Source organism: Rhinolophus sinicus, chromosome 16, assembly GCF_057876585.1.
Source record: "Rhinolophus sinicus isolate RSI-liver-muscle chromosome 16, RSI-T2T, whole genome shotgun sequence".
Classification (NCBI taxonomy): Eukaryota; Metazoa; Chordata; class Mammalia; order Chiroptera; family Rhinolophidae; genus Rhinolophus; species Rhinolophus sinicus.
The window spans coordinates 125,293,206-125,315,851 of NC_142516.1; the positions used below are offsets into that span (position 1 = coordinate 125,293,206).

Genomic DNA, 22,646 nt, shown 5'->3' on the forward strand with positions numbered 1-22,646 from the left:
TTCAGTTGGAAGGTAGAAATGACGAGAACTGAGGGAAATGTCTCTCTTTGCTGTCTCCTGCTGTGTCTACTCAAAGAAATAGATTATATATTAAATGCAGTTACTTTGTTATAAACAGTTACATTGCTATATCCAGAATCAACTTTTGGCCTAATTACAGAATTCAACCTATACCGTAGTCATATTTCTATTACTTACCTAATGGTCAAGTTTTCTCTGATTAAAAGATCAATCTCCAACTGTTACTTAAAATGAAAAGGAGACACATAAAAACACACCAGGCACGTGGTAACTAAAGGAAGGTCTCTTTGCCTAGAGAACTTAGGTTCTTAGAGATTCCTACCAGCCTTCTGTCACCGTCCTTGAGTGGTGTTCAGGGAGCAGCAACAGGCTCACTGATTTTATGAGCCAGTGTCCACTGTAGAGATTCCTAAGTGCACAAGATTAAATGACCCAGATCTTTCCTCCTCTTCCAAGTCATCGTAGCAGCAGATTTCAAGAAAAAGATAAACTAAGCCAGAAGTGGTTGAAAATGTATTTATTTTTCATCAAATGATCTTTTTCAAGCAATAAATAAAAACAGATGTGTTGACTTTTCTAAAAAACAAAACCAAACAAAATCCCCTAAACTATATACATCCTACAGAAATACAAGCATATCAAATGTAGAAATGACATCACTCTGAAAGGTGGGGCTATTTACAGAAGTTACAAGTATTGCATTGCTCTGTCTTGAAGAAGCCTCTTCCTGGTGTGACTCATAAGCTCTAAGGAAGGACAGGTTGCTCCTGTGCTCCTGGGGGAGGAGGGCTAGTAGCTCCAAAGAGGTGAAACTCTCCATCCTTTTTGATAGACAAGGAGACACTGTATCCAGCTCCCTAACAATGCTCCCCAGATCGGCTGACTTGCAAGGAGCATGAAATGGTGCCACATTCAGGTCACCTGCTCCGTGACATGAGCTCCTGAGAGACACGATCTTGTCCCCTCAGCTGGGCTGGGACTGGCAGTGAGACCATGCTGAGCTGGTGACAAACGCACTGGCTGTGGTTTCTGTGAGACAAGCTAGCTCTAATACCCAGACCCAGCCTCCCACAGCACCTTGCCATCCAGAAAGCAACTTGGTTACACACGGAGAGCGCTTGGGGAGCTTTGAAACATGCTGGTGCGTGGGTCGCTCCTCCAGAAACCTGGGTTTAATTGGTCTGGGGTAGCCTGGTAGCAGGATTTTCAAAGCTCCCCTTCTGATGCTAATGGGCAGCCAAGGTAACCACCACTTTAATATTCATATTACGGGCTTGGGGGACAGCCCCCAATCTAACCGCACCTTCCCCTCACATTGGAATCAACCATCCTGCCTCCCTCTGTCCACCTTCCCAAGGATTTCAAAATTTTTCTCATGACTTCCCAATCTTTTTGAAAACTATCTGGAATCCACCTGGAATGAGCACTCGAGGACAGTGGCCTCAGGAGGGAATGACTGAAGCTGGGAGCTCCTGCCACCGGCTCATGGTGACATCAACTTAATACTGCTCTGTGGAAAGTACTCCCCAAATACCCTTGGGTAACGCAAGATTCCCTCCCAAAGGGAACCGACAGCATTGCTTCGTCTCTACAGAAGACACAATAAAGTCTACTGCCTTCCGCAGCCCACAGCACAGTTGATAATCAGTGAAAGTGGCAATGCTTTCTGGCCATTAGAAAACTCTCGCATCACCAGAAACTACTTCCTGGGAGGCATGTCTACTGAAACCCACTGGCCACTTGAACTGATCCTGTAGTGTCTTCATTAGAGCTTTTCCAAGTCATCAAAGAGGCTTCTGATGGGAGACCAACAACCAAAAACCCCCTTTTCCAATCAAGCCAACTTCCTATTTTATTTCTATCGTTTGGAGACTCCAAGGCTGTTATCAAGTACAAAGAAAATGGCTTTATAAATAGCAGTTTGACATTGTGCGAAAAGACTTGAATTAGCAGGGACGACAGCCTGGGGCTGGTCCTGAGCTCCAACGGGACACGTGGCTGGAATCCAGTCTGGGAAAGCAGGATACATGGGTTTTGGTGATATATAGTCATTCTAGAAAAAGTGAATCTGTTCCAAGCTACTTTCCCTTCTCACTCTAGAAGCGCCTCTTCTCAGAACTATCTGCTCTTAAAACCCATAGCCTTTCAACTGCAGAACCCATTTGGCCTCATTCATCACAAAACATGAAGCAACTTCCGGGGATCAAGGAAAAGGTGGGAACGCCCAACTGTGCTGTCTCTAAATAGTTCCAATGACCACGGACGGCTGCCCGTCCATGCCTCACTCCTAACTAGTCAGCCAAGCAGCTCCTGGGGAAGGAGGAGCCCCAGGCTTTCCTAAAACCAGGAAGTGAGAACTATGGCATCACCCAGACAGGACTTGACAAAGGCAGGACGACTGATGCCAACACAGGTTCATGTTTATGGAAGGAAATGGAATGAACCAGGTCCTGTCTGGTGTGCCAGGATGAGAAAGAGCATTCCAACACTTCTGACATTGAGGCTGCAAGTTATTTATGGCTCAGCAAGACTGTTCATTTAAATTTACTCTCTCAAAGGGCTAATACAAACAAAACAAAACGCTCTCATTTCTAGACAAATTTGCAATTACCTCTAATCTGGCACTCCATAACAACACTGTTCCACAATGTTACAAATGAAATAACACATAGTTTGTTCCCTTCACCCTCCCCCCAAGCCCAACCCAACAACAACATCCTTCTTCCTCCAAAAGCCATTCCTCCATTTGGAAAGACCCCTTAATACGGCATTATCCCAAGAAAGGATTCTAAAATGGCTCCCGAGTACCCATGATGCCCGTCACAGAAGTCCAGCAGCCAGCTCCCCAGCAAAGAGTCTCCCCTGACCCCTCACTCAAGCTCTCTTCCATTCTAGACTTCAAGGACACCTGAAATGTCGTGTACACTCCCCTTTTTATTCAAAAGACGGGCTTCAAAAATATTCACCTAAACCAAGAATTTGAAGAACACAAGAATTTATTGGTGTACTTCATTCCAAGTACACCCCCTGAAATCAAAAACTCCAATTTAGGCAAAAGAGACAAGATGGTGCTTCCACTTACGAAAGGATTCATTTTGGGTCTGTCTCTAGTTAGCTGGTTTCCCCAATGGCCTTGCCAATGATTCCCTGTAGGAAAATCTGAATTGCACCCAATTTTTCAGGAGCACCTAAAATGATATGGCATTTATCACAGATGCTATATAAGTCCTCAGGCAGGTCTATGCAGAAAATGCTCCCACCGCCAAACTGAGTTATTGACCATCAGGGAGAAAAGGTTGTGTTGTTGTGGTTTAACATCACTTCAGTGGTCCAGGTAGCCAGCAACCAGCTTTGAACGTAAAAAGTAGTCCCTTCCTTCCTTCCTTCTCCCATCCCACCCTGCCTACTTCTCAGTGGCAACAAGTACAAGCTGAGCTAGCGAACGGGGCCATAACCTCCGAGGTCCCGCCGCCTGCCTTCCTAACCGCTTTGACATGAGCACGCTTTGTGCTGCATTCGACATCAACATAAATATATTCTACAGTCACTGTCACTAGACTCCTCGTACTTACATACTCTGAGAAAATGCTTAATAAATACTTTTATTATTACGCATAATTATTCACTTGTTGGTGACCTGGAAAGGAAAACCATGTCCTAACATTTCTTTTTTTAAAAACTCCTGTAACTTAACGGCAACAACAAAAAAAGGGCCAAGCACACGGAACCAGGCACTTCTGGCAAACTTGTTTTCTTCTTGTCCCTTTCCCTAACCCCCACCCCGCCACCCCCTTAGTAAAACTGGATGGGCACATTTTGCCAGGACCTGTGGGTTTCATAACTTCAAGCCTTGCTGCTTAAAAAATGAGGTAAGAAATTCCTATCTGAAAAGTAAAACTGACACACAAACCAAACCAAGGTCTTCCCTGCCCGCGGAGGCAGCCGTTATTGCTCTAAGTTGGAGGGGGGCTGTTTGTTTGCTTTGAATATGTATTTGAAGTCCTTATTGCCATTCTGGTGGCCCGGTGGTCGGCCGAGGAGAAATGGATGGGAAGGGGCTTGGTCGCCGGCCCCCAACTGGTCAGTCTGACTCGCTGCCCGCCCGCGGCCCCCCACCCCTTGCTGAAGGCGCCTGGTTTGGGGGTGCTCCGAGCAGCCCTAACAGGTGGGAGAGGTGGTGATGGGGCTGTGCAGGTAGGGCAAGCTGCTGGGGGCCGCGTGAACGCCCACCGACACCGGGAAGCTGAAGACGAACTGCGACGTGGGCGTGGGGGTGGCCTTGCCCCGCTCCCGCAGGGGCCCCGACGGACTGGCGGCCTCCACCGCGCAGGACGTGGCCAGCACCTGCGACTCGAACTGCAGCAGCTGCCCCATGAAGCTGAAGTTGGGCGAGATGATGCTCCGCCGCTGCTTGACGAACTCGAAGGCCTCCTCCAGCCTCACCCGCTTCTTCATCATCAGGTAGGCCAGGCAGATGGTGGCCGAGCGCGAGATGCCCGCCTGGCAGTGCACCAGCACGCGCCCGCGGCACTCCTTCACCGCATCTGGGGGACAGGGCGTCCCGTCAGTGCCCGCCTCCCGCCGCCGACCCGATCCTGCCCCCAAACGCCAGGGCAGGTGCGTAAGCCGGCCGTGGGGCGGCGGAAGGAGGGGACCGGGATTGGAGGAATAATGGGCAGAGGAGGGGTGGAAAGAAACCTATGGGGAAGGGACTGGAGAATTCCACCTCAGAAGGGGTGTGTCGGAGACTTAAGGAAATCCATGCAATGCACTACACTTGGTGAAAACGCGTGCTAAATCCAGTGAGATCCCAGCATACACTCAAGGACTTCCATTTGCACCATCTTTGTCTTTCTCCCCATCCCCTAAGCCTTATCTAGACATCTCGAGACAAGCACGGAAAAGGTGATTGGCTCTATCGGCCAACAGCCCTGGCGTAGGACCCAGTCTTCCTATTCCCGCACAACACACCGCCCACCAGGCCAGCCGTCCTACTGAGCGAGGGGGAACCGGGTACAGCCAGGTCCCCACCTCCTACGTCCCTCCTTCAGCACCAGTTACAAGGGCTCCCTCTCTCCCGCCCAGCAGCCTGGGCCCCAGCGCCCAGCCAGGGCCGGCCTACCGATGTACTCGATGGCTTCCATGAACCAGGAGCTGATGTCGGCTTTGTGGTTGTCTTCCACCGGGATGCACTTGTACTGATAGTGGCCTTCAAAGTGGTTTGGGCAGTCGGAGGAGACGTTCAACAGGGCCGTGATCCCCAGGGCGTCCAGCATGTCTCTCCGAGCAGCATGATAGGCACTGCCAAGGTAGAGGAAGGGGAGGATCTCCACAGGACCGCCCTACACAGAGAGGGGAAACAAAGACCCCCAACATCACGCGTAAGGCAAGCAGCTTAGGACAGGGACAGGTGGGCTGTCACAGGCCCTGGGGAGAATGCCTGTGGACACAGCCCTTCCAGGTTTCCTCTTCACCTGCTGGGGTTTCTGGAGGGAACGATGGGCTCAGTGGGACTCGCGCCTTTACACTGCACTCTGCCAGGGACAGAGAAGCCAGGACAGGGAACGCCTTGCTCAGGCAGCCCACCCCCCGGTGATACATGGATGGCAGACACAGGCCATTTGCTGCACCACTTGTCTGTAGCACTAAGAGTTTCCAGCTGCCAGTCACCAGGCTGTCTGTTGTGTGGTTCAGGGACTTCCTTGGTTGGGTGGGTCTTCACTTGGTACATGGAAAACATGCCATGTCGGCCTCACAGACAAGAGGAGGGATCTTGGCAAAATTAGGTAAGCTGGGCTTAATGACGACTTTCTGAGTCAGATCAACCAGTGATCTGGGATTTGGGGAGCAGGGTTGTCGGAGCCCATAAATTCACCCCTTCTGTCTAAATAAAGGGCTAGAAGGGGTGAGCTTGTAAGAAATGGGGTGGCCTCAGCTGGTTTTCTTGGTGGAGGGTTGGCTCACCATTTATGTCCAGTTAGCATTTACAATTGGCTCGCAATGGGGACAGCCTGACTGTTCTGGACCTGGGGGTTGGGGTCCACAGGCCACGCCTCAAAGAAGGGTATTCTCTCGGCTTCCTACAGGAAGGTCATACACGTCTAGTTTCAGCAGGTCTCCTAGTATGTCTGCACATAACTCTAGAGGTTAATCAGGGAGTTATGTCTAAGTGGGGATAATAAGTAAGAGAGGGAAGGAGAAGGGCTCCAAAGAATAAACAGAATTTATTCCTAACCTGCCATCCGTCCCAGCCCAGTATCAGGATTCACTACCTTCCCCCCACACTGCGGCACTGCATCCAAAGCCTCCAACAAGCAGAACTCTGACGAGAAGCACCCCCACACACCTGGTCATGCAGTGGGGTTCCACAGGAGCTGCAGCCCAGGTCCAGAGACTCCACAGTGCTGGGGGGCACCACGGGTGGGATGGCTGCCAGCGCCTTGGTTTTGGAACAGAATTCCGGGTACTCCGAGGAAAACCTCTCATAGCCACCTTTAAAAGAGAAAGAAGTTCAGATTAATAGGGTCACTAAGCCAGCAGGAAACCAGAAAGAGCTTGAATCCTACCCGACTGAGAAGAGCTGTTGAGAAGCAAGGGCTGGCTGGACCTACATTGGCCACTGGGTGGCGCTGTGGGCCCAGATAGACTGGCTACAGACCCTTTGACAGAGATGCAGTCTACATTGGGCCAGGATTGCACCCTGAAGCCAGGAAAGAAAGCTTTATGCCCAAGACTTTGGTTTGGGACGCAGATACACAGAGGAAGATGCACAGGGTATGCAGAAGGGACTATTTCACGAGGAGTCCCTTAGGGTGATGACAAGGCACGAAAGAGGGAATGGCCACTGTGGGTCTGCATGAGCACTAAGCAGCCTATAGCCAGTTGGGCCCTGGGACCTGCAAAGATGTCTGTCATCCCAACATCAGCCCTTCCTTTGGAGAGGTTCTCCAATGTGAGAGAGAAGAAAAAAATTACCCTGGCACCAGCCCTTCTGGATCTCAGCAACGGAACAGATGCCAATTGCACAGCCTCGAGAACAGCTGTTCCATCAACAAGGGGCCAAAATGAGAGGAAATGGGCTTAAATCTAAATAAATCCCTCTTGCTACACACAGGTTTGGGGCAAGGGAGGATTTCCTGACCTGAGAGTGCTAAGCCCTGGAATGGTTATCTGTGGGATCATCTTCCGGGGAACGAGGAGGCCTTTTAAGGAAAAAGAGGTAAACTTATCTGGAATAAGGTCAGTGCCAAGCAGAAAGGCACTGGCTGGACAGAGGCGGGCAGAGGAACACTTGGAGAAGAGAAATGCCCAGCCTGTATCTCTGATTTTCTTGTGATCTCTGGGATTTTGCTCTGCGCGTAATCTACGGTCAGTGTTTGGCCCTGCTTGTATTTTTACTTTGCAGTTTCTGTGGGACCAAAGATGGATTATAAGTTAATTTGGTCGGTGAAGATGTCAAAACTTCCAGTTGTAAGTCCTGGGGATGTAATGAATGTACAGAATTGTGACTATAGTTAACAATACCATCACGTTTGAAAGTCGCTAAGCGAGTAGATCTTAAAAGTTCTCATCACAAGGAAAAAAAAATTTTTTTTAGGCAGGTACAGAGACAGCTGTTAACTAGACTTATTGTGATCATTTTGCAATATATACAAATATCGAATCACGTTGTACACCTCAAACTAATATAATGCTATATGTCAATTATACCTAAATGTTTTAAAAACCCACAAACTTACTTAAAAATGCTTCATTCATTCACTCATGCATTCAGCAGGGCCTATATGTCTAACAGACCCATTCAAGTGGGTCGCGTATGTAGCTGGCACCTTTAAATCTTTATGACTAAGCGATATGGTGCCACTGTTCCCTATGATGTTCACAGTAACCTTCCAGACATGTGATGGTTAGTCAATTTCTTGCCTAGCATCCTAACCCTAGAGACTGCTTCGCAGAGGAAGGGAAGTGATTCTTTGCCACATTATAGGCTGGCAGAAACAGGGCACACATTTCTTCCTCTCTGAGGGGAGGCTTCTCTGTTCCCCTCCACTCCCTCCCTTACCAGGATATAAATGGCTCTCTCTCTGGTCACAGGCCTCTGCTCCTGCTGAGTCACAATGACCAGCCGTCCTGGATGGAAAACCTGCTGAGGGCCCCACACTGCCAGCTGCAGATGTGCTGGTGGCCTCAGTGGTCTCTCATCCCAGGAGCACCCCTCCCTCCTATTATCACCTCATATGTCCCCTCTGTCCTTATAAAGCTGCAGACATTACTTCCCCAAATTCAGTAAATAGAGTGGGGGGAAGAGCCAGCAAACGTCTTTTGCTTAAGTCCTCTGGGATGGGAAACTTTGTAAATGCTCCCCTTTGGAGGAAGTGGAAGGGGAAATGGACCAATCAACAAACTGTTGTTGGAACCTACATAAAAAGCCATCACGTGTTACTTTGTATACTTCTATAGGACTTGAAATTTTCAAAATAGAATGACCCTTGTGTTTATTACATGAGCTATTAAAAGACATTTTTCCCCCCAAAGAACTGAAAGGTATGGGGTGGTGCCCTCCAAAAGCTCATCACCTAGACAGGCAGAAGAGCAAAACACCCCTAAAGTTAATGGTGGCATCACAGGAATAGTGGCCAGGCTCCAAGGTCAGAGGAAGATCACCCCTGAGGAGAGAGGGGGAGGAGCCACCCAGTGGTTGAAAAAATGTTCTTCCCATTGCTGAGAAGGTGCAGGACAGTTTACCAGACTGAAGTTCTGGAAAGGACACAGCCTTTGCAGTCAGATTCACGGGTCTAGGTTGAATCAGCTGTGCCACCTGGAGCCACCACTGAACCTCTCTGAACCTCTTCCTCATCTGTAAAATGTGATGAAACATCCAAGCCTGGAGTCCTTCGAGGACTGATTGGAACAGCCAGTCCTCAGCTCCTGGCCACCGATAGACACATAATGAAGGTTTCCTTTGGGGGCATCCACTAAGGATACTCCAGCACTATTGGCAACTTTCCGGGCCACCTTATCCTCCTGGGCTTTACTGATTTTTTCCAGTGGAGTCTTGAGACCTGGTAGTTAAGACAGTGGACAGGCAGGTACCACACTTCCTGAGCTCTATGACCCCTTCCCAGTCAGGGACAGCCGCTAGCTACTCTCCCGCTCCATCATCAATCAACCAGGAGACACAGCAGAGCACCTGCCGGCCGATGACCCCAGGGGTGTGGCAGGCAGGGGCACAGGTGGCCCAGTGTGCAGGACCGAGGTGACCCCGAGGCCAGACCAGGCCCAAGGGGGCTATTCGTCGTCTCCCCTCAAGCTGCTCATAAGAGGACAGAGAGATAGCAATGGTTGGGAAAAGACATCATTGGAACGGAACAGAAAAATGATTACTGAAAAGTCAGTTCCCACTGGCAGGCCTTTGAAAAACAATCACAAAGGAGCTAAAGTGAGGAAGCAAATCTGCCCAAGGGACAGGAGCATTGGAAGGGTAGAATCTGTGACGGTGGCAGAGATGGAGGGGGTTCTCCGTCCTACGCTGTCGCTTTTGGGGATCTGTGGCTGGTTGTTACAAGGAGCATTGCAAAAGGAGGGCCTCCTGGGGGACCAGTGGCTGCACTTGGGCCAGGATCTCCAATGAGCAGAACATACCTGATCGGCCAGGATCATGCAGGCGAGTAGTACACTCGGACGGGTACAAGCTAGGAACCACCCAAGTCACCCCACAAGGCCACACTGCAGGAAGTTGTGTCTGGGTACTGGATCCGTATTAATAAAAATGATAGGCACCCTTAAGAGGAAATGCTCACTATGTACCAGGCTCTTTCCATACATGTGTTTAACCAGCAGCCCTTGAGGAAGGTGTGACTGGCCTCAATTTCACAGTAGAGGAAACAGGTACGGGGCAGCCCCCCGTTATAGGCACAGCAACCATTCGGCCCACTGGCCTCAAAGGCTCAGGAAACCACCCTGCTACTTGCCCATCTCTGCCTTCCTAGTGGTCCTTCTCTAGGGGGTTTCATCACGTGAAGACAGAATTTTCATGCAAAACCTCTAAACAGGGCACTGCTGACATTTCACCAAACTGCTTCTTTCCAGTGCTTTTTGAACTACAAGTTATCATTAAGGAACTGTGGCCAGCATTTTTATTTAATGAAATAGAATAGAAACTACTAGAATGCTTTGCATCTAAAGAGGGTACACTTTCATGCATCTCCAGTTTCAGGTATGTCTGTATCCCTGTACTGGGTCATGATGGAAATTAAAATGAATTCTTACTGTAGGTGGAAATCCAAAGACTGCTCCCAGACTCCTCAGTGCCTCCCCTTCCCATCCCTAAATCTGTGCAAATGCCAGCGCCGCAGCAGCCCTTTTAGTAAGAGCTAGATTTTAGGTCACCATGTTTTATCCAAAACTCAGGAGAGGGAAAGCTTATTCCAACCAGATACCATGGGGCTGGGTTCCGTCCTGTGCCTCCTGCAGGTGTGGAAGGAGAACAAGGGCACAGATTGGGGGTGCCAGTGGGAGCTTAAGCAAGCACATTCTCTCCTCACCCCCGTTTTTCCACCCTCAAAATGGAAGAATTTCAGACTACATCATCTCTAAATTCTAACATTCCATGATCCTAAATGTCCACAACCTACTTTTTTGCAAACTACAATTGGACAGCAGGTAACCAAGATCTGCATTTCTATCTTCTGAATATAATTTCGTAACAGATGCTAATGAATTCCACCTGTTTTTTCCTACGCCCTATGGAGTATCATCCTATAAAAGATATTCTGATGTTGACCCGTTTTTCCCATGTTTTTATTTAATATGCTTTGTAGTCTTCAAGCTCTCCTTTTCTCATCTTCAGTTTAAATCTTGAGAGTTGAGGGGGTAAACTCCACTCTTCTGTGTCTCACATGCACTCACACAGCAAGGTACTTACTTTTCGCAATTTACTAAAAATGATGACCCGTTGGCCACACGCCCTGGTGCCGGCCTCCCGGCCACACAGGGCCAGGTGGTATGTGTGTGGAAGTGCTTCCGAAAAGGCAGCCTGATGTGGGGCTGGTCCTATCACCGTAATGGGACCATTCACGTGGGTCTGTCATGGGAAAGACTTAGGTGGTGATGACAGCCATCGATCTTAATGGGACAGCTGCTTTTTTCCCATAACACTCAGAATATCACCCATTCACAGTCAGGGCTCATGGCCTCGCTCTTATCAATACAAGCAAATGTTGACCAGCAAGAAAGTCGGGTCATCTGAAGGTCATTTGGCTTTGAGACCTTACCTTGAAGTGGGTGTTGACTCAGTAAGCACCCTACTAAATGCGGAGCAGTATTTAAAATTTACTTAAGTAGGCTTCTCACCCTGGGACTCCACACACAGACCTGGCCGTTCGGGGCCAGCTGGCTGACAACTAATGCCACACTTGGCTGGATCTGGTTTGCAGTCCCTCCCCGTCTTTCTGTGCTATCGGCTACATTCAGCAAGCTGGCTTCCGTTCCAGAGGGAACTTTTCTTCCTGTCCAACTTCCTCTTTGTCAGGCAGGAACTGCCTCCCAGTAAGGAAACCGGCTATCTGGTTTCAGATGTTCTGATTTTTTTGAAGAAATGTCTTGGTTCCTTTAAAAGGCTACCTTTTGTCCCTCCCTGAGTTTCTATGCAGCCCACCTCTCCCATAAGCACTGCCCACAAGCCCAAGGAAGCTGTGATGGGCTTAATAACGATCAGGTTTTCATCCTCGATTTACATCGACACCCTGTCTTTGGTTCCTTTTGTGGGTTGGAAGCATCCAGGTCAAATGATGCAATGAGTTTGTTTCATTCCTTGTACTTCTGTAATGAATTACAGCAGGAGTTAGAAATTACCTTTAAGGCCTACCTTTTTTTTTTTTTAATTCTAACAATCCTTGGCAGTAGTGGACATTTTGTCATATTTGCAAAGAGGCAAGCCAGTCCCTTTGGGTGGAAGAGGTGAGCACCGCAGAATCCCCCAGGGGCTATGCTGTTTGGTGCCACTGAGCTCCTGGGGAAGTAGGACAGACTGGACCAATGGGGAGAGAGAGACAAGACAGACGAGAGTCCCCAGAGTTCCCTGGGCTGCTAGTTGGGCCCCATCACCTCTACCCACACCATTCATTATTGGCCTTAGTGCTGTTTCCTACATAAAGTGTGCCATCGGTCTATATGGTCCGCTGGATACATGACCCAACCTGGAGGGAGAAACTGGACTATCTATCTAGTGGATCCTTCCAATTCTCAAAACAGCTCCAGGACAGCTTTTCAATCAGAACTTGGAAAACAACTGACAATGGTCATGAGCTGAGGTGAATTTCAGATAGGAGGAAACTAAGATAATCGTTCTATACCTGAAATTTTCTGAGTAACAAACTGATTTGCCATTGGGAATGTGGGAGGTAAAGAATGACTTCTCTTAGGATAAGAAAATGGTCTTTTTGTTTTTCTTTCATGACCAAGGGGGTATAAAACCCTAATCTGAGGACTTATAAAGAGGAAAGGAATTTCAAAGGAGATATGCACTGTAATAAAATCTGAAAAGCTGAAAAATATAAACTATCCCAAAAAATGCCTTACCAGATTTTAAATAAAATGAGCTTTAAAAAACAAGTTTAACCCAATGGGGCTCTTTTCCTAACAAAAAGACCAGAAAAATGCAGTGATGCAATTTTGCTTTAAAAAAAAGTATCCATTTTGCTAAAAGCAAAATTATTGCTTTTAGCAAACCTGGCTTAGTATTAGGACACATAAAAGCTAGGCAGCAGTTTATTAGCGTTAAGTAAAACTATCTTGACAATGAATTCTTGCCTGTGGTATTAGTTATTAAATACCTACAATGAGTAACCAACTGCCCTTCAAAGTGACAGAAGTAGAAAAATCAAATTTTTAAACACAATTAATTGGTAGAATTAGCTTTTGGCCAGGAAGGATAAAATAACTTCTGAAAATACCCTGCTGTTTTTACTGTCCCCCCAAGATGGCAGACACTACCAACTGACTTAATGTCTGACCATTTTTACTCCTCACCCAGCCCCACACTAGACACACAGACAAGCCCATTAGTTGCAAAATGAAATGAACAACTCCGGTGGGAACCAAACTACCCAACTTCTAATCAATTCAGGCATTTACTGAAGATAATCTAAGGGTTTTTTCTTCCTGTGTTTTCCAATGTTTCCCTTTAGTTTCCTGTCCCCTCCCACAAACCCACATTGCCTCCCTTCCACTGGCTTCTCCACATGCAGGAGGCTTTGGTTTCCTCCCCCAGCCGGCACCTTCCTGCATCTGTGTGGCAGCAGACACTGCCCAATTTCTTTCCTTCTTTACTAGGGAAGTCTTTTCCATTAGAAGGCAAAGAAAAGGAAGAGAACTGTGTTCGGACGGCCAGTGTTTAGCACATATATGAAAATAAGCTCAGTTAAACAGACTATGAGCCAGTTAACTTCAAAGATGTTCTACCAGCACTACAGAACAAGCTGCCACCTCTGTTAATATCAGGCAGCTGCTTCCAAAGGCAGGCTCCCTTTGCTCATGAAGACCCAGCTGACCCTCTCCTGGCTACTTCCTGAAGAAACAAATTCAACCTGAGGCCCAGGCCCACTCTCCATCTCAGAGGATATAGAGTTTGAGATCCTTAGGGTCTGAGTCGGATGACAGGAGGCAGTGCAGGCCTCCAGAGGCAACAGCCCTTAGAACACTGCTTTTCCGCTGGCCACGCTGGCCAGCAGCCAGGGGACTGTCATTTTACCCAGAGGCTCCTGTCCTACCCAGTCTTTACATCAGCATTTGACTCGTGCAGAGCGGCTGGCCCACGGAGCGGCTCTTGGAATCGATCAGGCTCAGGGCTCTTCCGAGCCAGAATCTGGGGGCCAGGACGGTGCCGCTAACCGGTAGAAAGAAACCTTAAAAATATACTTCCCTCTAAGGTAGCGGGGGCCTAGTGTCTGCCCCCCGGAAGCCTAAGGTTCCCGAGCTGCCGCTCTAAGGCGGTCCCCTCAGGATTTCTTCCAGGAAGAACAAAACAAAATAAACCCAGACTGCACGTGGGTCTGCCCTCCCTCGGGAAAGGTCCTGGGTTCAGAGGCCCACAGGGGAAGGAGCGCGCTGGGGTTTTAAATCAGGAGGGACCCCAGGGCAGCGCGGCACGGAGAACACCCACTGAAAGGGACTTCGTCCCAAAGCAATTTCTCTATCGTTCCCTCCAGCTCCAGGCAAGGGAGGGCAAGGCGTGCTCAACTGCCAAGACCCCACACTGGCGATCTAACCAGGACCTGGAGACGGGAGCACGCGGGACCTGCGCCCGCCACAGTGCTCCAGGGCACAACTCCGCACCAGGGTAAGCGAGGCCGATGGGTCCTTCCGGTACAAGCCCCTTCCTGGCACTTCCTCTTAAACAGCTTTTAGTACTGGGCTCCATCGGAGATGCAAAATGCAGTCTCACAGAGAAGGAAAAATCAGCAAAATCGCCTTAGTAGTTCAACCACAGGTCAACAGCAGCATTTCCCCAGCAGCTGACAGGTCAAAGGGCCAGGAAACAACTGCCGAGAACAAAGCCCCCCGCTATTCACCAGGACAAGCCCGGCTCCTCTGCACTGAGCAGTCCTGTTATGGTTTTTGGAAGGGGCGGTGAGGAGAGGTTTCCGCCCCTCTTCCCTCCACCATCTCCCTTCCTCCGGGATGAACAGGTCCGGAGAGAGAAAGAAAGGAGGGAGGGGGCGAAGGGCGCCCTCAGGGCGGCTCTTTGAAGACCGGACTGGGAAACGTCTCTCGGTTTTGGAGGCGAGGACTCGATGGCGAAAGAATGCGCGGAATGCGGCGGCGGGAGGCAGGGGCGCAGCGCGGCCAGGGGCGCCCCTACCCCACGCGCCTGCGACTCCCTCTACACTAGGGCTGCAGAGGACCGCTGCCCGACCCGGCCTGCAGGTGCCGCGGGCGCACCTTCCCTTCAGTTACTGGGACAGCACTTGGTCCCTTCTGGGTTTCTGACTTCCAGGTTTCACAACACTTCCCCTCCCCGAAGTTTCACCAGGGTTCTCTTAAATCAAGTACGCGCCGCCCTCTGTTTGTCGAGAATCGTGTCTGAACAAAAGATCGTTCTTCGTTGCCAGAATTTAGGAGGCACCGTCCCGCCTTGCGTTCCCCAAATACTCACACCCCCCGCCTCCCGCGCCCTGAGCCTGGGTCTAGCCACCGGCAGAAGTTGGCCACCTTCCGGGCGGAGCTTGGAGTTTGGCAGAACAGGAGATACAGATCGCTCCACACAATGTCCGCAGCCCGATCTTCCCTGTGCCTTTCCGAAGGGATGGTTTCCAATCGAACCAGCACTCACTTTCACCCCCTTCCCCATCTCTGGGGTTCTCGAAGTCGTGCAGAGCCCTGGCACGCCAAACCAACAGGCCTAACCTGTCCCCACGCGCACAGTGGACTTGGGAGCACTTCCTGGACTGAAAAGTGGGCAACACCGAAGAGGCTCTTAGCTCGCGAGGCCAGACCGTTAGTGAGTGTAAACAAATACAGAAGAGCCAAGAATGGTGAGGAACTGCAGGTGACGGAGAGAACGCACCCTCGCTGTCGGGAGGACTTCGGAAGCTCGCACTTGCACGCAAACGCACAAAATCCTTACAAACCCGTGCACACCGACACGCACAAAGTAGTGCGCGGGAATCCCCGCCGCCAAGATTCCCCCCAGACACTTCTTCCCCTGCCCACTAAGACGCAGGCCGCCAAACCCCTCTAAACCTCCCCCCAGTTCGCGTCCCGGCGCCCGCGTTTACCTTTCAGCAGGCAGATGTCGGTGCGCTCGGCGTTGCGACGTAGCGCCTGTACTACCAGCGACACGGTGCTGTCTTCGCGGAGGCTCTCCGCACGCGGGCTGCGTTCATCGTAGACGATGACCGCCGAGTAGAGGCCGGAGCGCAGGCGGGCGCGCACCTCCTCCTCAGCAGGCAGGATCTGCTCCAGGCTCACGGAGCCCTTGGCCCGCCGCCGCACGATGGTGTTGCAACGCACGTTGACCGAGCCTCGGATGTAGCCCGCGCTGTGCGCCAGGAACGGTCTGCAGTCCAGCAGCAGGCACTTGCCGGCGCTCAGCAGCCCCAGGGCGCCGTGACTGCCGCTGCCGCCCGCGCCGCCGCCGTTCTCGTCCCGGTTCATCAGCCTTTTGAGCACACTGCAGTCCATCTCCCGCAGCTCCTCCACCGTCACCATGGTCGCCGGGAACCGCGGCTGCTGGGCACGCGAGGAGGCGAAGGACAACCGATCAGCTGGGCTGCAGGAAAGTGCGGGCGAGGGCTAAGGGAGGGCACGTGCAGAAGTGGCAGCAAACTTGGCCCCCAGGGTCTCTCCCCGACGACCCTCTTCTCCCCAGTCCCCTTCCTCCTGCAGTCTCGCAGTCACATAGTAGTCCTAGCGGCCTCGGGAGCAAGACAGTACCGCGCGCGGTGCGAGGGGGAGTCGGCGGTGGAGGGGGCTGTGTTTACGGCAAAGGGCCAAGGGTTCCCTTCTGATGTGGCCTCTTTGTATTTGGCCCGTTGTGCAGCTCCTGACGGCACCGGCGTTACGGCTCCGCTGCCGTTCCCCACAAGAAGCCGGAGCTCGGCTCACTACCCAAGCCGGAGTTTCCTCCTCCGCTTAGAGATTTATTAACGCTCCTCTGCTCCCTCCCGGGAGGGGGCAGATTCAGTACTACCTTATGAGGCCCCGCCTCTTTCCATTCGGGACCTCGCGCCTCCCGCCCCCCTCGCCTGCTCCCCGCCCCATCCCTGCTCCTTCCTCCCAGTGGGCCCCTCCTCCTCCCACCCCCTACCCGGCGCGTGAATGGAGTGCCAGCCGCTCGCTCCCAGTCACGGGAATGAGACGTCACAAAGAGCGGAGTAAACAGGGAGCTAGGCGCTCGCCGCCAGGCCCATTCATAAAACCAGGACCTAGAGGAAGAGGGAGGCGGCCTTCGACCCGCAGGCGAGCTGCGCTCCCGGACTTTGTGAATGGAGCGCGGCGACGCCTCTAGTCTTCAGCCCGCGGGTCCTGGCCTCCGCCGCGCCAGTCTTGCTCCGCACGAGTCGCGCGGTGCAGCCATGCCACCCGGCTGCGGCATTAGGCGAAAAGAAATTAGCTCGCCGCAAATCCGACCTCACCGAGGCCAGGGCTCGGTTTTGAGGATTTCATCCCTTTTTACCTCTGTGCTTCCCCTTTAACGGCCTCGCAGGCCTCCTCCCCGGCTCGGGAGAGGAAGGGACCATGGCACGGCTACCCAGACAGCAGGGCCTCGGACCTCCTCGCTCCAAGCTTACAGAGCGCATTCGGCCCGGCCGGCCAGTCGTTTTTTCAAATGCGATTCCTCTGACGTTAGCTTATGCATTAGCGTGATCGATTTTCATTTTAAGCCATTAAATCAGCTTTACAGCTTCCAAAGGACGTGGGCAAGCCCCAATTTAGAAGATGAAAGAGAAAGCTCTCCCGCCGAAGCCCAGTAATGGGAGCGAGGTGTTGGGTCTGTCTCTTTACGACCCAGAGGGAGGCATTCATTGCCGGAATGTTGTTCCTCTGGAGAAAGGCTGGGGTGCCACTCCAGTCCACGCTTTCTAAAGATACTTGTTTAACCCGGGGGGAGGGGGTTAAGGGACAAAAAACCCCGACGTTTTCGGCTTTGGAAAAGTCCCCACCCCATCCTGCACACATGTGAGTTGTCTTCTCAGTAAATGACAATGAGGGTCCACATTTTGTGCGAAGCTAGACCCTGAGAAATCTACGCGCAAAGAAATAAGCTCTGGGACGATTCGGGTCTCTGCATCCCTCTTTCCAGGTCATGTAGCATTTTTCCCCGCCCCCAGTTTTACTTATGCATTTAATTTCCCAGAGGCCGCTTTTGGCTGGGGGTTTATAAGCGCCGCGGTGGGGACACGTCAGAAGCCAAAAATTACTCGCCCGACATCTTGCCAAGTCTTGTTAGTGAGAATTAATCAACGAGCGGGGTATTGCAGGACTCGCTCGCGGCCTCGGTGGCAGCAGGGTCGAATCCTCCACTCCAGGTCCGCGTGGAAGCCCGGCCCCAGGCACCAATCGTCGCGGAACCCGCTGGGTCTCTCCGGCCTCCAACTAGGCTTTCCGCTCCGCCTTTGTTCTCCGCGGAGCGCTTTGCCTAAGCCCTCACCTCCGGCCCCCAGGGCCATCCCTCCACTCCCCTACTAGGCCCGCAGGGGGCCTCCACTTCCGAGGCCTAGGGCAACCCGACTCCCCCGCACAGGGATCTTCCTTTTACCTGGGACTGCAAAATTGCTCAGCATGGCATTGCCGTGATCCTGTCCCTATTTAGAATTTAATATTTTGTTCATCACAATTTTTTGCATTAATTTTAATTGCTTAAAAATCATTGCATGAAGATATTTATTTTGACCGCAGACTTTTCGGTGCTCCTTAAATTTTGCGTCCAAGACGCATTGCTCACTCTAGTTCCAGCCCTGGAAGGCGCCCCAACGGCGGATCGAAGGAGGCTTCCAGGTGGCGGGACCTCGGGCGCTGGGCACTCCGGGCTCATTGCGTGGCCTCTCCAGTGGGGACGGGTTTGTACTCCCTTCCCGAGGTCAAAAGGGGCTTGGGTCCGGTTTCTCATAGGCTGAAGTAGCTGTGAGGTTCTGTCTAAAGCCTGGCTCTCCCTGGTACTCCGGGAGAGCGCCCTTTCCAAGGAGCCCCCATGCCCCGACCGTCCCGGGCTCATCCGCTGTCCCGGGCAGACCAGGAATCCCGTCCCTGCCAGGCCCTCGGGCCGGGACTTCTCCCCGCCCAGGGAAACGTCGACGCCTTCACAAGGGCTTGGAAGAGCCTCTCAAGCGGAGGCAGGTCCAGGCCAATTTCACATGTGTTGTAGGAGCTGGGGAGACGTCCTTGGGCTGCACTGGCCGCGTTCTGCCAGCCTTTGTCTCCCTGCGCTGGGGTCGCCTCCCGGCGGGCCGACCCCCACCCAGCGCTCACGTGGCCCGTAAATAAGTCAAATCCCGGGGGAGGAAAATACCCACGGAAGAAAGACTTGCTTTTTGCACCTGACAGTAATGCGTGCTGGCGAAGCCCGTGAATCCCTCTGGCGATGAATAAGGAAGGGGGTGTGGGCGGGCGCGTGTGAGTGAGTGTGTGCCCACGTGTGCGTGCCCGCGCCTGCGCTCCCGCACCCTGGAGGGGAACCGCAGCTTCTGACCGAATGGATTTAAGCCAAGAGCCGCTTTAATTACGAACGCGAATGCCTGATTTTTGAAAGAGACTAATTAAAAAAAGTCCTCTCCTGCACTCAGGAATTTGCCTTCAGCTGTGTGAATTTCAGCAAATGAGATTTAAATTTTGTATTTATCTGGATCCTATGTAAGCACCTAGTTTTTTAAATTTTTAATTGTTATTTTAAATTTGTCGGCCTTTCTGTATACAGTTAAATGAATACAATGTGTGGGCTACCCGATACTGACTATAGAGAAGATAAAATTTGTCTCCAATTAGTATGCAGGCTGGGGTTGGGACACTCAATCGGTTTACACAGGAACTTGTGAAACAGCTTGTCAATAAGTAGATCTTGGAGAAAAAGGTATTTGGAAGGAAGACATTGTTTGAATGTTATTTCAAAGTTAATTTAATTAACGAAGGCATATCTGCAGGAGCTGGGATGGGATTGCCCGAGGAAAGAGATTTCAGTTACATTCAGCAGTAAACCTCTGAGGTGAAAATACTTTAAAAATTCACTGTGACGGGTAAATCCAATTTCTCTCTCTTCAGACAGTCCTTAGACCAATCTTATTAGTCACTGTGAGGCCTGGCAAAACCTATGTTCTTGTTTAAAAACATTTCTTTCCAATTAGAAAGTTGTGTGATCTGGGAATTTAAAGCCCAGAGTAGGATCCCCAGGGAGGACAATGCCTTCTATTCTGGTTTTGATGCCAACCTCTGACTCACACTGTCCCAAAGTGCCTGAATAAAAACTAGCCTGAAAAAATCATTAATGAATTAATCAAGGTGGTGATGGAAAGAAAGGTCCTGTGGATTCCTCCTTCCTGAGCAGGTAGGGTACCTTGCTCATCACTCTCAACTGGAACAGGAATGATCTGTTTTGCGTGGACCTGTTCACTAGGCTTCTTCCTTCAGCTGATGGGGAACTTCCCCTCTGGGAGTGGGAATGTTCAAAAGCACTCGGAAGCTGTTTCCTGCTCCTCAAAGCGGAGAAGTCTGTTTCTGTTTTGTGTTCTTAGGCAACATGTTTATATGGAATTGAGGAATGTGTGTCCTTCCCTGCCCACCTCTGGCCATCAAGTCAGGACTCAAAGCAATGGGAGAGTCTCCAGAGTTTAGACTGAACATCACCAAACAACCTCAAACGCATAAGGTTTTTTTCAGTCCTGCCTTTGTCACAGATCTGTTCAGTAGCCTCCATTTATTTTCTATGCATGTTACTCTAGCACTCGCTAATGATTTAAAATGCTAGGTTTCTCACTTAGGATCTCTGCAGAAAGGTTTTAATATGTTGCTTCATTCACTATTTTATTTTAAAACCATTCAATCTAGGCTATGCCACCACGTAGCTTGGTGATCTAGAGCAAGGTAGTTTCCTTGGGTCTCAGTTTCTTCATCTGCAAATGAATGTTTGGGCACGATGGTGTCTCAGGTTTAGGGCAGGATAGTGTCTCAGGTCTAGTCTGTTTCCAGCCCTGTGTGATTCTGAGCAGGAGAAGCCCTCTGTCAACCCCAAGCTTCGGAAGCCATCTTCTCCCTGCCCAAAGCCAGGCGCATGAATGCCACAATGCAGGGAACAATCTCAAGTTCCTCTCTCTTTCTGTCCCTCTGTTGTTTATGGAGAGCTAAGTTCGTAGTTTTCACACACAGCTTCTTCAGCTTTTCAGAATCAAACTTTGGAAACAACTACTTCTCAAAATAGGAGATAAAATGAACTCAACTTTTTTTCTTTTTCTTTTTTTCTTTTTTTGTGGTCACTCTAGCTTTGAATATTTTCTTATTTATTCAACAAAACTCGTTAAACTCCGTGGAGGAAAGAAATTTGTCCAAAACACTGACTGTGCCTTCAAAGAGTTTGTAATCTAGTCGGTCTGGTCAGGATGTGATTGTCACTGTATGTAGGCAAGGCAGGATCTAATAAATGTCCTTCAGGAAGAACAAACAAAATGCTAGGGGGATTCAGACAAGAAAGGCATTGAACTTTGTTGTGGGATTAGGGAAATGGGAGGAAAAGTTCATGAATAAAATGCATTTCACCCACTTGCATGTTAACCTTAACTTTTCTTATGGTCCTTATTCTTTTTTTAATTTTTATCCCACCTCTGACATTCTGTCCTTGTGCCTTATATCTTTTCCTTTCATTTGTTAACTTCTCTTTTCCCCAGTGGTTTTGCTTGCTAAAAATAAGTGAGCTATTGGTCTGAAGCTACATGAGAGGCAAGATGATGCAAAGGCTCTGTAGAAAATCTATGCCATGGCTGTCCATGAGCCGACCTAGATGCAAGATGACCTAGGTGTGGGCCTGCTTCTGGAACTTTCATTGTCATCTTAAGTAAGTTAGTTATTCTCTACCTTAGTTTGACCATCTGTAAAGCTAGGAAAAAAATAATGTAATTATTCACTTTTTTTTTTAGGACACCAAAATGTCTAAATCACTTTTCCAAGGATCCAACAGTGAACATATTTTCCAAACCAAATGCTAGAGTATGAGGTCAGAAAAGATTTTTGGACTTGTGGAATTATTTAGATAAAAATTCTTACCAAGAAATAAACATTAAATCACGTTTATTTATTTATAGTCTAAATATGTCTTTTGTTGAAAGCAATAAAACAACCCCAGATTAAGACGATCAGGGAAAATCTGGGACATTAGGGCATTATTTCTTCATTGGTGAAAGAAACAGTATAAGGAAAGTCACAAGAGACCCCTGCGGTGCTGCCTGTTTGCTACCGCAGCCCTGGGTCTTATCATCCACTGATGGCTCCACACGCGTTGTGCAGTGTCCTGCTCATCGTCCTTCCTGCCCAATAAGTGTGGGGAGTGTGCGTCCTGTCTTTCAGATGTTTTAGCTATTCTTTGCCTCCACATCTTGACCTCATTGAGGTCGTTTCGTGTAACAGTTGGTTAATTATTTTCATAACTTTGGAGAAAGAAAAAAATCTTTCCTCTATGCTTTTAAGTTTGTACCTGGGCCTGCAAATTAAACTGACAAAGACAGTTTAACAGGAGAAAAAGCAAACAATTTAATTGACATATATAGATACAGATATAGATGATATAGATATCATAATGCACAGGAACTTCACAGAAAAGAAATGAAAACCCAAAGAAGTGGTTAGACTTGGGGGCTTATATGACGTTTTTACAAAAGGCAGCAAATTGTAGATAAGCAACTAGCCAAAGGAAAGCGGGCTTTGGGCTTCTAGGGCTGATAAATTAGGGGACGGCGACAAGAAAATAAAGAGGGAAAACTAATGATAGAGAGGGGTTACTTAGTAAGGTTTATTTTTGCAGACTCATCTTGGGGCCATCTCTGTCTCTGGTGATAAGAGTTGTTCTCCTTCGCTGGTGTGGGAGGAGACACCTGCACAAGTAAAATTTATACCCTCCTTTTAGGCAGATGGGAAGGGTAGCAGAG

At 49.8% G+C, this 22,646-nt stretch overlaps 1 protein-coding gene across 1 annotated transcript; it reads right to left on the reverse strand.

Moving 5' to 3' along the window:
* Positions 1-523: 523 nt before the first annotated feature.
* DUSP4 (dual specificity phosphatase 4) lies at positions 524-16,677 on the reverse strand. Its single transcript, XM_019750552.3, has 4 exons — positions 15,798-16,677; positions 6,368-6,513; positions 5,144-5,363; positions 524-4,565 (listed from the first exon to the last, which is right to left on the reverse strand). The coding sequence occupies exons 1-4, from the start codon at positions 16,228-16,230 to the stop codon at positions 4,180-4,182; spliced, it is 1,185 nt and encodes a 394-aa protein (XP_019606111.1). The 5' UTR covers positions 16,231-16,677; the 3' UTR covers positions 524-4,179.
* Positions 16,678-22,646: the final 5,969 nt, after the last annotated feature.

Coding starts and splice junctions, on each gene's coding strand:
- DUSP4 (XM_019750552.3), bottom strand. CDS start 16,230: ATGGTGACGGTGGAGGAGCTGCGGGAGATGGACTGCAGTGTGCTCAAA. Junction 6,514..15,797: donor CGACATCTGCCTGCTGAAAG/GTAAACGCGGGC, acceptor TCTCTTTTAAAG/GTGGCTATGAGAGGTTTTCC. Junction 5,364..6,367: donor GAACCCCACTGCATGACCAG/GTGTGTGGGGGT, acceptor CTCTCTGTGTAG/GGCGGTCCTGTGGAGATCCT.